Below are 16,338 nucleotides of genomic sequence, written 5' to 3'. Positions count from 1 at the left end.
TACAGATAACTCTCTTATTTTATAAATATATCTATCCATCTACACATAAATTTATACTCACATACATGTATAGATACATGTGTATATATATCGATATAAAATATTTATATTCATTTATAGAGGCAATATTTCTATGCTGTATCTAGAAATATATATTCTATAAATACTCTCACACTATTATGGAATTAAAAGCAGATTTACAAAGTATGAAAAAAATAATGAAGGAGCAAATATTATTTAATATCTGCAAAACATCTCACTCAGGAGGTCATTAGCTCATTACTTTACAAGCAGAATGTTGGTTGCAGCTTATTTACAGAACCCTGTCAGTGAACAGAGACAATTCTGCTGAGGGATGTTCTCATTTTATTTTCCTCACCTCTTTTTGAGGTTATTATGTGCTGCAGAGGAGAGTTTGTGTTTGTGCTTGGGCCACTTCAAATTCTCTGTCTGGCTGTTGAGTTTAAATGGTCAAAGTTGTCCCTTTTTTCCACTTTATGGACAATTACTGCAGCAGAAAGGCTGGGAAGACAGCTGAGGTGTCTTGAAACAGCAAACAATAAGACTATTAGTGGAAGCTTGTCAGGACATTTAAGATAAAAACTGACTTGTGGATGGAATGTTTGGGGTTTTTTTATTCTTTTGTCAGCATATCACTCTCATATGTCACTTTTTATTTCCCTAGTTAATTTTTTTTCCTACACTTTTAAAATTCTATGTGTCTGATAACTGAAGGAAAAGACTGTATAAGCAGTTGTACACTGTAGCTTTTCAGACCCCTAAATATTTTGGAATGGTGACAAACAAAATAATATGTTTTTGAAGCTTTATTCCATTAGGGAAAAGGTAAAGACAACATATTTATCGTGATTTTTAACAGAGGTAGCAGCTTCCATCTGCTGCCATAGCCCTATTATGCTACATGTACTGTACTAAACAACCTAGAATTCTGACTGAATTATTTTAAACAGAATTTAAGAAAAGGCAAAGGACTTAAAGCTGATAATTTTGATACTTAATACTAATTAATAAAGCTATAATTGGAAATATTTAAAGTTTCTAATGCAAATACTTGGACTGAAGTAAGTGAATTATTCTGAGACTCATTGGCACATGTTTTACAGGAAATGACACAATCTATTGGACAGACATGGGTTTCAACAAGATCAGCAGAGCCAAGCGAGACCAAACCTGGAAAGAAGACATTGTCACAAATGGTTTGGGGCGAGTTGAAGGCATTGCAGTGGACTGGATAGCAGGTAGGTGTGAGCCTGCTCCAGGACTTGGCATCATTTCTGAGAGTACATGCTTGCCTCTTCATCCCAAGGTTGGTTTCCTTTCAGCTCTAATTTCTACTATTGTAAATGTCTGGAAAATACTTATATATATATATATATATATATATATATATATATATATATATATATATATATATATATATATATATTTATATATATTTTGGATGGCAGTTCCTAGATGAACAATTTCAGTTCAAGTTTATGCTATAAAACAGCTGGATAGGACTAACTAAGTGTTACAAATATAACACTTGTGCAAATGAAAATACAGCAGTTAGTTTCTGGTTCTGATTTAAACACTTTTCAAGTAGCCTTTCCTTCGTGCAGTGACTCCAGGGTATTTTTTCCAGGTAACATTTACTGGACAGACCATGGCTTCAACCTGATCGAGGTGGCGCGGCTGAACGGCTCCTTCCGCTACGTGGTGATCGCGCAGGGGCTGGAGCAGCCCCGCTCTGTCGCGGTGCACCCCGAGAAAGGGTAACATGGCATTCCTGACCTAACAGAGCCTCTGCCTTGCTCTCTCTATCACAGCACCCTCTCTGCAAAATAGCTTTAGTTTTCTGAGGGAAGCGTTTCAGCTGAAGGTTGGAGGTTGCTTGGAAGCGTGGTTCAATCTGAAGGTGCCGCGCCAATCCGAGGAAGCCCCATCAGCTGGTGAAGGACTTCATGGTGAAATCAGAGCAGTGTAATCCTTGGTAGCTGTAAACTCCAGGATCATGTAACATCCCAGTGCAACAGCCAGGGAGAGTGGCCAGGGTAGCTGAAAATCATGTGAGATGAAGGCTGTGGATTGGAGAGTAAGAGTTGGCAAAAGTGACATCTATATTCATCCAGCTGATTTTTAAGAGCCCTGCAGCATCGACAGAAACAGGGAATGTACCATCCCCTTCCACATCCAGAACTCCTTGTGGAATCCCCATCCCTGGAGCTGTTCAAGGCCAGGCTGCACAGGGCTCTGAGTAACCTGGCTGAGTGTAAGGTGTCCCTGTCTATGGCATGAGGTTTGTTTAGGACACATGAGGAGAATTAGAGGACCACAGATTGCTGTTTTACATGTCTGGTAGAATAGTGCTCCTTGTGCAAAGGAAGGAAAGCTTCATCTGTTTTATAACACTGTGCCACAAAATGACAACTTGAGATGCCTCCACTCAGTTCCTCCAGGAGAAGCACAGCAGCATTTTGTTAGGGGAGTAGAGGGCTGCCATTCTGCAAAGATTAAGGCCTTTTTGCCCTTTCCATTATTGTTAAATCTCTCTTCCCCTTCTTGAGGTAAAACTTTCAAAGGTGTTCTACCCTCTCCTTGCCCTGACTTCACATTCTGCATTTGTCTGGAAGCTGGAGTTGACAGCTGTAAGAATAGAGTAGAAAATAGCAGTTATTAGAGCTTGGTGAATTTTCCAGTTATGCCAAGATGGGAAACAGGCAGCAGTCAGCTGATTGGTGACATTGTTTAGTATCACTGAGGAAAAAGTGAGGAATGTGTAGCCCTACAAAATGGTGCTTTTGTCCCCCATCAGGTATTTTTATTCATATAATATTCTATGGCAAATTTGTATGATTTTCTTTGGACGATTTCAGATTCATTTGCCCTGCTAATTATGGGTTTGTTTAAGGAATGTTTGAATATATAGAATACCTGTTTTCCTGTGGTCAACATTTAGTTCATACCCTGTATGAAGAAAGTCTCAACTCTCTGACCCAATGCCTGAAAGAAATTTCAGTTCTGCTTAGAGGTACTGCTAATGATCTGGTTAAAATTGCATTAAACTTACATAGTGATTGTTAAATCCAGCTGATTAATGCTGCCTATTTTCATATTCCTCAACGTATTTTTGATTTAGCTCATGTTGCAGTTCCATTTCCTAGTCTGCATGAGTTTTGTCATTACTATAAATGGTATTGTTTGTTACATCAAGAACAGATTCATTTTTCCTGGAGCCAGAAAGCTCTACAATGAGAGCCAAAGTGGGTATTTTTCAGAAGCTGAATTTGATGAGCAAATTATAGGATTCATATTTTTTTCACCTTTATCACATTATTATCCCTCATTATTTCACATATCTGTAGTCATCTAGTCAAATACAGCTGCTTAGCAGCAGATTGGTGTAATGATGTCACCAGACACAGGAGAGAACTGTTTAGTAATGCCCAGAAGATTCTGTAATCTTTAAAGATTGACTAACACATACATTCCACACAGAGGAAAGGATTGGAGAATGGTTTTGTGTGTTCTGTTCAATTTACATACAGCATGTTAATAAAAAATGTTTTTGTGTTCTATGAATATTTGCTATGAAAATCCTTCTCTTTATGCAATTAGTAATATTTTAAGCCTCAATTGTTATATTAGGTATTTCTTCCTCAGAATATATGTTAATTTGTGTGTTTATAATATATTTTAAACAGATATACATAAACATACATTTATATTTGTGGGCACATAGATATTCCCACAAAGCTGTTCCATAGGTTACTGTTCATAAAGTGCTCTGTGTAGATTATTTTGGCCTCATTTTGCTGTACCTGAAGCAACAGACTGAGAAATTTATCAAGGTAGAAGTTTTACAAAACATCTTATCCCAAATTAGTGATGCAACTGTGGCAGTGAGTATACAGGAACGTGAGATTAGATAAGTAAGATTCAGATTGTTCCCATGAGGCATTTGGCAGAATTTGAAAAATATTTTCTTCTCAAATAAGGTCCTGTTGCTCTACCATTTCCCACAGCCCTTCTCACTACTTCATATCTAAAACATTTTTAAATTAGTCATCTCTTGTATTATCACAGCATTTGTTAGTGATTAAATGCAAGAGCATCTGTTCCAGAATTTATTTTTATTTTTTTAACTTGCCTTTTTTTTCCAAGCACAAAATAGAATTGCATATGTACTAAAGGAATACAATTTTAAGAATTTACTAATATATATAATTTGAAAACAGTATCTTAACAAAGGGTCCAGTAAACCAGTATCATGATACATTTAATTTCTAAAGGGTGTCTAGAGACATGAGCACCACATGTATTTTAGGTATCCATTTAATGGTACTGGTGGATTTTGTTTGCAATTTTAATTGGTGATTTCTACAACATTCTAGGTATTTATTTTGGACAGAGTGGGGACAGACCCCTTGCATAGGCAGAGCACACTTGGATGGCTCTGAGAAGGTCGTCCTTGTGAGCCTGGGGATTGCGTGGCCTAACGGGATTTCCATCGATTATGAGGTTGGTTCCTCTGTCTTCCAGCATATCTTAAAATGTGCAGTATTTGTTATATTTCGTTAAAGCCAGCTGGTGTTCCACCTTGATGTAATCTTAATAACTCTCAATTAAATACTTGGACAAGCCTGTTGACGTTTCCTTTGAAATTAATCTTTAGGAAAATAAATTGTATTGGTGTGATGCTCGTACCGACAAGATAGAAAGGATTGACCTTGAGAGTGGAGGGAATCGGGAGATTGTGCTGTCAGGGAGCAATGTGGATATGTTTTCAGTTGCTGTGTTCGGAGCTTACATCTACTGGTCTGACAGGTAATTTATTTTTCATAAGTATTTTAAATCTCAAAACGTTATTTCGGTGCCAGGTGCCTCACCTTTGTAGGATTAGCCATTCCTTAGCAAGGTCACAGGCAGGATCACAGAATCCTGCCCAGCTTCCAGGGAGAGGCACTTCTGAAAGATAAAAATGCCTTGGTAGTGGAGAACAGGCTTCTCCAGCTCCTGCTAAGTGAACTCTCCACTGCTCTTCAGTAATTTGTTGGGTGTGAATTAGTTGAGGATTGTTGATGAGACATCTTCAACTTTTTTGGCAGAGCACATGCAAATGGCTCTATTAGAAGAGGCCACAAGAATGAGGCCACGGATGCTGTGACCATGAGGACTGGCCTTGGAATAAACCTGAAGGAAGTGAAAGTCTTTAATAGAGCACGAGAGAAAGGTTGGCTGTTCTTAAGGATGCTATTGATTGTTTTAATATCACCTGCTACTTTTTCTGTATATTAAAGCATACCAAAAATTAAGTTATCAATTATTTTATCACCAATTTTTACTCCTGAAGTATTTTTTTTTTAGTTAAACTAAAATTAATGTACTAAAGAAAACACGCAGTACAAAACCTACTAAAATTCTTCTGAGTGTTTCAAAGAGAAAACCTAAAACCAAAACACTTCCTATCATTCCAGGTTTCTTGGTTTTTGCTTTGTCTTTCTTAAAAGACAGTCTTAGGATTGAGAGACCTTGAACTCTTAAGATTGAGACCTTGACTTGTCCTTTACAGAGCAGTAATTTCAGCCAGTTTCATATTTGTATTGGAAAGCAAACCAGAATTTTTTCTTATTAGAGATTCCTATCCTCTGTGTCTCAATATTTACTTGCTGACATTACTTGGTTTTGAGTCTTTTTTTGGGGGTTTGGTTTTTGGGTTTTTTTGGGGTTTTTTTGGGGTTTTTTTGGGTTTTTTTGGGGGGTTTTTTTGTTTGTTTGTTTTTGTTTTGTTTTGTTTTTTGGGTTTTTTTTTGTTGTTCCTTCTGTAGAAAGAGACCTTGTAAATAATCAGATTTCCTTTCTATTCAATTAGTCTAGCAAACTCAAGAGACAAAAGTTATTATAGACTCTCTGTGATTTATGGTACCGATGGTTAAACTTTGTTCTCCACTACCTGACTAAGAATAATCTTCCTATTTAACTGTCTTTTTACTTTGGTTTTGACAAGACCTTGAAAAAACTTGTTTTACTGAGGAAAATGGGTTAGATGTCTACCAAAAGTGATGATGATTTCCTCAGAAAAAACTGCTACCGGGTAATACAGACAAAATTTTCTAGAAATATACTCAAAAAGAGAGGAAAAAATATCATGTTAACACAATTATATATAAAGTTTTTAATACAAGTATATTTTTATTGTTGGTAGCACTTAAAATTTGCTTTAATCACAGCATTATATATCCAAAGATTCTATTTCTTCTACATAGATCTCTCCTAAATAACTGCATTAAATATGACATGTTAAATAAATCTGCATTTTGAAAGGAAACATATTTATGAATTAATAAAACTCTTTCAAAAAAATAAATATTTTAGAGAAAAAAATTGTAAACATATATGCATAATAATTTTACTATGGATTTCTGCATGCAATTTCAAAGCATTATGTTTTGTGGATAAAAATAAATCCACACCATAATCCATTTTTTTTTGACTAGGCTAGAAATTGTTAATGTCTGCTGACTTGGAAGGGCTATATTACATTATGTTATAGAAGTAGAAAAATAAAACAGTGGGATAAAACAATGCTTTTTTATGTGTAATTTTTATTGATGGATTTATAAGCTTGATCACATAAGGAATAAGAGAAATGGTTACTGAGGCTAAAAATCTACTTATGTAAGTCTGAAAAACATACCTGAATGATTTTTTTAATGCATTTTTCAAATTTTACTAGGGTACAAATGGTTAATGTCATTGGGAGGGGATGTCAGTGAGCCAGAAGGACAAAAGGGAATAAACAGGTGAAAAATGTTTTCAGAATATTTTTCTATCTCACACTATTATCTATATTTTTAAAGTTTATTGAAGTAGCAGTTATCTGTTTGAAAAAACCTAATGTAATTAAATAGTTTCATGACTTTTGTTATTAAAAGAACCCCCCAAAAAAAAAAAAACCAAAAAAAAAAAAACAAAAAAAACTACCAAACAAAAAACCCCAACATCCCATTTTTTCAAGCACGTGCTTTACCCTTTCTAATGAATCCACCCTACAGTGGGACTTGCAAAGATTCCCATCCTTCAGTGAAATTTTATAGGTGTACAAGACATGCCCTGACTACCCTGGCTTCAGAACTGGCCAATTTTAAAGATGTTTACACCTGGGTGAACCAAGGAAGCATTGAGGTTTTCCAAGAGATTTTAGAAGCTTAAGGATCTATTTAATATATTTATTTTTTTATTTCTTGACCTTTCATCCTTCCAAACAGAGATTAACTTTTCTAGCCTAATAAAACTTCTACAGTTTTTTTAAAGGGTTAAGCAAATGGAATGTAAAAGTGTGTATAGCTGAATCTCCACATTTTGAGTAACTCCAGAGGACTATCTCATGAAATTTTTCCTAGGAGAACAAAAAAATAAATATTTCTGCTTTAAAGAGCATGTTACTTCTCATTTGCCATGATTTTTTTCTTAAAAGGATTTTCAGCTTGAAATGTATCAGTTAAAAAATTTAATCAACAGTACTTTCAGACACTACATCTTCTCCAACAATTACAGTTTTGTACCTGAAAATATTCTATTAAAGTGATTTATTCACTTTCATTACGTGGAAAACTTTCAGAAATGGGAAAATTACTGTACTGAAAGAGTTGAGTTGGTAGGAAGAAACAGCTGTCAGAAACAGAAACTGAATTATCTCAACTAGCTATAATAGTAATTCATAGATCATCCAAAATAAAAAAGACAAATAGTTCCCAATTATTGATGATTACTGTTATTTTAAATATTACTTGCATGAGGTGTAGTTACTAATATGACAGTGATTCCTTAATGGTGTGCAATTGTCAGGCAGTAAGTTTTTGAAGTCAGGTTTTAAATTAAATTAGAACAAAAATGTTAGGAAATGTCTTCATTAAAAACAGGGAACTGGATTCACAGAGTCTTTTACCAGTCAATACATGCATATTTAATTTGATAGAAAATGTGAAAATGTCTTAAAGCAATACTGTATTCTGATGGTAGCTAAATTTGACTTTTTGTCAGTAACAGGTGTTTTAAAAAGATTTAAAGCTCAAAGCACTTGAAACATTTTCTAAGTCTTCTAAGTCACTCTAAGCTGGTTTTGGAAGAATAAATAACCCATTTTATCTTTTTCTATCAGTAAAAAATGTACTGTTGTGAATTGAAAAGGACATTAACTGTATTTGCTCATTAATTGTAGCCTTTAAAATTATCTATCAGTATGGTTAAAGTTGCATTATTTACCATTTTAACCTTTTGTTTTCCTTGTGAACATAGTCCAAATAATATTTATGAGAATTCCGGGGAACGCACAAAAATTCATTTTTGTTTAAGTGAACTGAGTGTAATTTTATTTATAAAATACATTATTATTATTATTAATTATGTTTTTCCCAGGTACCAACGTGTGTGCCAGGAACAACGGCGGGTGCCACCAGCTGTGCCTTTACCGCGGGGGCGCGCGGAGAACGTGCGCCTGCGCTCACGGGTACCTGGCAGAGGACGGCATCAGCTGCCTCAGGCACGAGGGATACCTGCTCTACTCGGGGAGGACAATATTAAAGAGCATCCACCTTTCAGATGAGACCAACCTGAATTCTCCAGTGAGGCCCTACGAAAACCCAGAGTACTTCAAAAATGTGATAGCGCTGGCGTTCGACTACAGCCTGAAGGGAAAGGGCACCAACCGCATTTTCTTCAGCGATGCCCACTATGGAAACATCCAAGTTATTAAAGACAACTGGGCTGGCAGGAAAGTGCTCATTGAAAGTAAGTTAAAAAAGAAAAGAGATCCCTAAATGCCTGTTTTATTTCAATAAGCTTTATTCAGTAAAAAGTTGGTGATCACTTGGCTTTATAAAGTAAAAAAATCAATAAAATTTTACCATAATTAATTGTTATATTTTATCTCTGTAAGATACATTTAAACATCAACCACTTCAAAATAATTTGTTTAAAAATAGGCTTGTAACAGAAGGGATGGTGGCAATACTTAATTTATATTACTGTGATTTTAGGAGCTTTACTGTTGAAAGAAAAGCTCACTATTAATTTCTTGGAAATGAAACTATTTGGTGGTTTATTTTTCTAGTTAGTGAGGGTGAAGTCTCTGTTGTAGCCATTTCCCAGTATAAAATATTAAGACCTTGGTCAGTGTGTTGAATTGATTCACCTTTCTTGAATTGAAGCCCAAGAAAGGGATTTGTGTTCATTGATAATCAGAGGCAAATTCCAGCCTACAGAACTGTTTGGTTTTAACAGAGGCTTACTTGGCAATGCACTTACTCCTCGTGTTTATTATGTTTTTTCATTCACCACAATAGTAGAAGTTTCATGAAATGTGACGTTTCTAGCCTTTGAAAGTGTGGAAGCTTGGCCCTACTATCAAGAAATTTTGGCTAGCATCTTCACCAAAGTTTTCAGGATAAGACCAACCAGATTTTGGCATCTGAGGTCTCAATAAAATCTCAATATCTGGCAATAAAATTTTTATTAACTAAGTCTGACATAACTGTAATATAAGGTGTATGTAGGCAGGTACCAGGTTTGTCTTGGGAAAATCTGAATTTGAGGAAAATCTGAATGTGAATACATCCTTAATGCTAAACAACCATAAATCTTTAACAAAAAAGTATTAATTTTAAAATCTTCTCCTGTCTTTCACTTCTATTCTACTTAATTTTTTCTAATATATGCAATAAACCACATTCATCTGTAGTCAGTTATCAGATGCTGATACTTAATTTGTTTGTTTGTTTGTCCTACAAAAAACAGTACTGTCTGTTTTTTGAAAGCTGCAATTTCAGTAATTTTTTTCTGAAATATCCGAAGTGCTATGTAGTATTTGTTCCTTAAGACGTGGATAAATCTCATATGAATTTCCATCTATGCTGTGTTGCCTAAATTTAGCTATTTTCTTGGGTCAGTTCAATAAAACGACCAAAGAGTGATGAGGAAAAATAGAAGTTTGTTTGATGTATCACCTTTTCAGTAATATATTTTAGAAGAGAAAGAAGTTAAACTGTTACACTGCTGCAAACTGACAAAATATTATTCCTCAAGTGGAATTGGATAATTGTTGTACGTTCTATCTCTGCACTGGGGTTCTGTAGAGTCCTTTGTGTTTATGAAGACAGTTGGCACTAATGCATGGAAAAGCATTTTAAATATCCTTAAAGTGAAAGAGGGTAGATTTAGATGAGATATAAGGAGGAAATTCTTCACTATGAGGATGGTAATACCATGGCACAGGTTGCCCAGAGAATCTGTGGCTGCCCCATCCCTGGAAATGCCCAAGGTCAGGCTGGGCACAGGTTGGAGCAGCCTGGGGTAGTGGAAGGTGTCCCGCCCATGGCAGGGAGTGGAATGAAATATTTTAAGGTCTCTTGCAATTCAAACCATTCTGTGATAATATTTGATACAAGCTGTTTAGGTTTTTTCCCATTGATTTCCTGTGTGTGGTTATCTTAGAAGAATTTATGACATATGTTTTGAGATATGTTAAAGATAAGCTAAGCAATGTTGTCAGGATATTCCCATTACTCCCAGAAAAGCATTAAACCCAGAGATCCAGGGTTGAGCTTAGCTGCACGAGAGACAGAAACGTGCAGTGATGACACAGAAGCACAATTTAAACTCTGAAGAAGAGATTAAAAGTATTATATGAAAAACCACTGGAGTTTTCAACATTTAAAGCAGACAAAGAGGAGAAATAAATACTGGTAAAGCACTAATGCAGATAGAAATTGGTTTTTAAAAGAACAATAAAGTATTCCTCATTACTTCATAATAGGCTGCTCTACAAGAGCTAAAGACATTCCATAAAGCATAGCTGGGAATTATAGTTTTAAGAAATTGTTAGGAAGTGTTTCTACTTGTAGCTTAACATGCCAGATTTTATTTTTCATTAGCAGAGTCAGCACTCTGAATAATTGAATGTCAGATGAAATTTTGTGTCCTTGTAGAAGCATTCACTGTACAGGCTTGGGATGTACATGTGAACTATGGCATTTTGTAGAAATACTTCTGTAGAAATGCTTCTTTGTAATTAAAAAGGGATATAACATATATAAATATGTTTACTGCTCTCTTTAAACCTCTTCAGTTTAGGTTGAGTCATTCTTTTTCAGCTGGTGTTTTCCATCCCACAGTCTGCACATGATTTTTGTCTCACTGTAAACAGCACACCCTTCATGAGGCTGCTTGATATAGTGGAGATATTTTTCAACCTCCACCTATAAGGAAAAAAGCAGTGGTGAGATTGGTTGACACCACTAACTCCATTCACTGGAAGATGTAAAATTCTGTAATTTTCTTATTTCCACTTTAAGAATCTGTGATCTAGGAATTATTAAATGGAATCCTGCTGAGAGATTTTAGTAATAATATTTAATTTCAGGATTGAAATTTAACCTATTTGACATTAATTTTGCTATTTTTCCTCCAAAATTATTAGAATGCACCTGTAGGAAGTTTTCCTTTATTAGAAAGTGATTCAAAACCACATTGGAATTACCTAGTGTGGTTATATCAGTTCTACACCCTTTTTCTGCTTCATTAAGTTGAAGTGCAAACCTTTACTCAGTAATTGACTTTAATAGAGAAAATAGGGTATGATACATCCAAGACACTGTTGTCCCAGATTTTTCGTTCACTGAATGTAAATCTGCTCCTAAAGGATCTCTTCTCACATGGATCTCTCCCTCCCTGAAATCAGACGTGCCGCTCAAATCTAATAGATCCGTGAACTTCTCTGCACACTAAAATCACTTAAGACACATAGAGCTCTTTGTTAAACAGGTTTCCAGCTCACTAAAAACAGATTTACAACTCACGAGCAACCCATTATCTAACACGTTTTTAGCTCACTGAGAACAGATTTACTACCCAGAAACAGCCCATTATCTAACATGTTTCCAGTTCACTGAAAACAGATTTACAACCCATACACAAGCTATTATCTAACATAGTTCCAACTCACTGAATATTGATTTAGAATTCATAAACAACCCATTATCTGACAAATTTTCACCTCACTGAACAGATTTGCAACTCATAAACAACCCATTAGCTAACACGTTTTCAACTCAAGGAAAGTAGATTTACAGCATATAAACAACTTTATCTAACTTGTTCCAGTTCACTAAAAACAGATTCAAAACTCGCCAAGATTCCTGTACCTGGTGGGGTCTTGTCTTCAGCAGGAAGAAACAATGACAGTCACAAAAACAAATCAGTCCAGGATGTGTAGTGTGCCATGCCCTACCACCTTTTTATTTGTGCAAATTAGGGGAATTACTGGTATCAACCAATCTTTTTTTTTAAGGAGATTCTTTCATAGCTTTGAACTCTGCTTCAGTCAATGAAAATCAGTGGATTTCTCTTTTTTTTCTCTTTTTTTTTTTTTTTTTTTTCTTTAGTAACTTTTATCAGGTTAATCTTTCTTATCCCCACTTTTTAAAAATTTACCTTGTTCTTGTCTCTGATTTCCCACAAATGATCTTTTGGATGATCTAAGTTGTTTAAAAGCTTATTTGTGTACAAATAAGCCTTTTTAGAAGTTAAAGTTTCACTTTCTAGGCAATTTGGTTTTTTTAATTTATTTATCATAGGGAGAAGTTTGAAGTAATATATTCACTAACCAAAGCCTGCCCCAGTGTATCTGTAGAAAAGCAGTGCAGTGTTCCAATAGATTTAAGACAGTGGTACAACAGTAGACAGAAAACCAAGGAACAAGTTAAAAATTACAGAAAAAAGGTGGAGGCAAGGAAAAACAAACAGAAAATCAAATGAGAAAGAGGGAAAAGTATTAAGATGAGATACACTCAGCGAGCTGTTTTTTTCTCCTGCATATGTAAACAATGGCACTGAGACATTTTGCCAGTGTAGTGCCTTTCTCAGCACAAAAAGGAAATGTTATGTGAAAAAAACACTCCTGTTTTGAACCTGAGGCACTCCTGCCCAAGGAACGCAGAAATCTTTTCAGTGCTAACAAAGTGTCAGATCCTGTGATGTGTTTTAAGGCTTTTTACAGTCTGAATCTTTTAAAGGTGTTCCAGTGTGTGCTACTATTCTTCCCAACTAAATGGGTCCAATTTAACTGTCAAAAAAGCGTTTATGTTCCCATTTCTCTTACAGAGCATTACGTTTTGTACATTGTATGAGATCCCTTTAGTTTTGGAGCTTTCTTCTCCAGGAAAGAACTTTTTAATCTGTTAAAAATAAATATTTGAATATTGCTGCATTTCATTTCATAAATGAAGGGATTAATGAGAACTATGTATGTTGGAATGGAGGTGCAGTGATTTTCACTTTTTAAAGGAGAGAAAATGAGAGGCTGTTGTTAAATCTAAGATATTTAAATAGTAAAACATAGCATTATTATTACAATGCCAACATTGTTAGAGGAAAACAAAGTGTCTGGTTTGTCAATGTAATTAATTTCTGTATGTTGCTGCATATTAGAGAATCAGACAATCACACAATGTTTTGGTTGGAAGGGACCTTTAAGATCATCTTGTTCCAGACCCTGCCAGGGCAGGGATTCCTTCACTAGACTAAGATTAGTGGGTAAAATCTATGAGTTGCTGTTATTGGTGGATGAAGTTTACTCATTTTATATTAAGCTTTTTAAATTTTTAATTTGGAAATGTGTGTTCCTGCACTTTTCATGCTTTCTTTAGGTGTTTTCTGATGTGAACTGAAATATATTCATGATGGGAGCTGACTCACACTAATCTTTTATTTTGGTATGTCCTGAGCATTCCCAACCTCATTGCTGAGGAAAGGTGTTCCTGCCTATTGCACTTGATATTGTTCATGAAGAATTAACAATGCTCGTGACTTATTCAACTTTAAACATTGCCCTTAAATTTATATTTATGTACACATTTGCTATTTTTTTTTTCCCATCAGCAGATGTAATTTAGTTGCATAAAATGTAAAACTGTGTTTGCTGAATTGTCAGGAAAAGTGCTGCAGAGGAACACCCCTTTCATTTTATTGGTTGTTTTTTGTTGGTTTTTTTTTTTTTTTTTTTTTTTTTTTTTTTCCCTAAAGGGGAATGTGATCTAGCAAAAATATTATTACATCATGAGACTTTACTGGGATATTCTGTCATTATTGCCTCAAATAGCTCTTTTTCAGCAGCAACAATAAAAATGTGTGATTATACATATTTTTATAAAGCCTATTACAATAGTCATTATATTGTTTTGAAGGTGGTAAGGGTGAAGAGTTTTGGGGTTTTTTTAGAGTGCACATGTAATGCATAAAAAGATAGTGTGATCTCCTGTAATTAGGAAAACATTTCTTCCATGAAAATTGTTGAGACTTTTAATAATCTAGTAAAACAGTTTTATCTCTCTGTGTTAGCTTTCCATTCCAGATCTCTTTCTGCTTTTAAAACTTTTTTTATATGAATACATTTAACTACATTGAAGTTATAATATCATAACACTTGCTAACTAGTAATGATTTGTTGAAACATTCTGGGAGGGTTCCAGTTATACAAAAAACTTTTCATTTTCTAAACTGTTGAGTACCCTGCATTTTCTTAAGTTTATGATGTATCATTAGTCCTTTGCTACATTATTCCTGTTGACCCTAGAACAGTCCCTAAATTTATTAAGGGAGTAAATTATATCTCAGATAATAAAGGACAGAGTATTGCAGGTTTGCATCTCTGTTGTGATTTTTCTTGGTAAATAATCAGGGAACATTTGTGGGAGAGCTGTATCCATTGTCTGGAAAAAATTAATTGGTGGTAGATATAGATTTTGTCATAAAAAGCTGGTCTTTGTTTACACAGACACCAAATGTTTTACTAGATACGAGATTCCAGTATTAAAAAAAAAAAAAAAAAAAAAAAAGGAGTGAAGGGTTTTTCTGCTTTTAGAATGGTCTTATATTTTTTTTTTTATATCATACCCAACAAATGCTTTCTTTCCAATATTGTCTCAGGAAGTTTTAAGGAGTAATCAGGTTATTTCTTGGAGATATTTGTAGTGTCTTAAACTTAAGCTAACTGTTACCTTGAAGAACCCAATGCCTTTGTTCATGCTGTCTTATTACATTTAATAATCTTTCATATGGGATAGCTTATAGCATGGGTTTATTTTTTCAGGATAGAGGAAAATGTACAGATGATTTCTTATTCTTGGTATAATTTATCAATCTTTATATCTGCTCTGAAAATCAGGCTAAATAGAATGCTGTCATAATTTGTTATTGCAGTTTATTATAAGCTTAGTTCTGTCTGAGGACTATTGTTTAGCAAAAGGGTTTCTTGTACTCGAAGAGCAAAGTGAGGGTGAGAAGGATGGAAAGTCCTGATTGTGCAGTCAGTGAGAGATGTGAAAATAAACACTTTCCTTCAGGTGCCTTGTTGCTCGTGAGGCTTTGCTTTCACCCCAGATCCAACAGTGGCCACCTGTTACCTGTCACCATGGTCCTACACAAACAGTGACAGAAACACAGCCCCCTCCTGACACCAGTCTGCTGGAACAATCCACAGGCTGGATCCTGAAAGGGAAATTGCAAAGGCTGAGGCAGAGAATGAATCCTGATCACTAAAGCCATCTCCAATGTTCTGATACCAAAGTGCTGTTTATGCTCAGTTTTATTACTTTGATGGTTTTCAGTGTTTAAAAAAAAAATGATGAGGTTGACAGTTGATCTTGCTTTATATCATTGTTAAAGAAAGGACTTGTTTAAAATAGGAAATTAAAAGAACAAGGTAATTGAAGTGGTGCAACTGGAAAAATTTTGACTGTAAACTTCCTAGATAGTTTTAAAACAGAAGATAAGAGGTAAAAATCTAAGAAATCAAGAACTGGTGTGTGTATAGATGTATATATATAACCAAACTCAACTATTACTGGATTATTTGAACTTTGCCCTTTAATATTTATTATTTTCTGGTTACATTAATAGGGGATTGTATTCTGAGTTCTTCAGTCATTGATTTGTTGCTTGTCTGGTCCCCGAGAAAGTCAGATGAAGATCAGCATGGCAGTATTTATAGGCTGCATCTCATCTGTGGGATGCAATCTATCTTGGTTAACTTCAGTAAAAGTGATAGATAGCATTTGGCAACGTAATGATGTGATCACTCTGGCATTGCCTTTGTAAATCATAGGCTGTTGCATTCTCTTGTGTAGATATTTAATCAGTTATACACCCCATTACTGATTTAATTCAGAACGTCAGTGGCAGGTGAATAATGTGAGTATTTGTATATTAATATCATATTGTATTAATGTTCTTTTCATTTAAGTATGCTATTCATGTGAAAATCATAAACTGTTGCTTCAT

The 16,338-nt window shown here is 34.8% G+C and overlaps 1 protein-coding gene across 1 annotated transcript in view; it reads left to right on the top strand.

Moving 5' to 3' along the window:
• LRP1B (LDL receptor related protein 1B) overlaps nucleotides 1–16,338 on the top strand; it is a 610,286-nt gene that overhangs the window by 465,273 nt on the left and 128,675 nt on the right. The window contains exons 36-41 of the mRNA XM_056496787.1: nucleotides 1,125–1,259; nucleotides 1,649–1,778; nucleotides 4,398–4,524; nucleotides 4,679–4,830; nucleotides 5,112–5,236; nucleotides 8,422–8,793. Coding sequence (XP_056352762.1) covers nucleotides 1,125–1,259; nucleotides 1,649–1,778; nucleotides 4,398–4,524; nucleotides 4,679–4,830; nucleotides 5,112–5,236; nucleotides 8,422–8,793 — 1,041 coding nt within the window. The remainder of the gene's footprint in view (nucleotides 1–1,124; nucleotides 1,260–1,648; nucleotides 1,779–4,397; nucleotides 4,525–4,678; nucleotides 4,831–5,111; nucleotides 5,237–8,421; nucleotides 8,794–16,338) is intronic.

The sequence above is a fragment of the Oenanthe melanoleuca genome, chromosome 7, assembly GCF_029582105.1.
Source record: "Oenanthe melanoleuca isolate GR-GAL-2019-014 chromosome 7, OMel1.0, whole genome shotgun sequence".
Lineage (NCBI taxonomy): Eukaryota > Metazoa > Chordata > Aves > Passeriformes > Muscicapidae > Oenanthe > Oenanthe melanoleuca.
The sequence above is the reverse complement of the archived record's forward strand: the minus strand, read 5'-3'. Positions and strand labels throughout refer to the sequence as shown.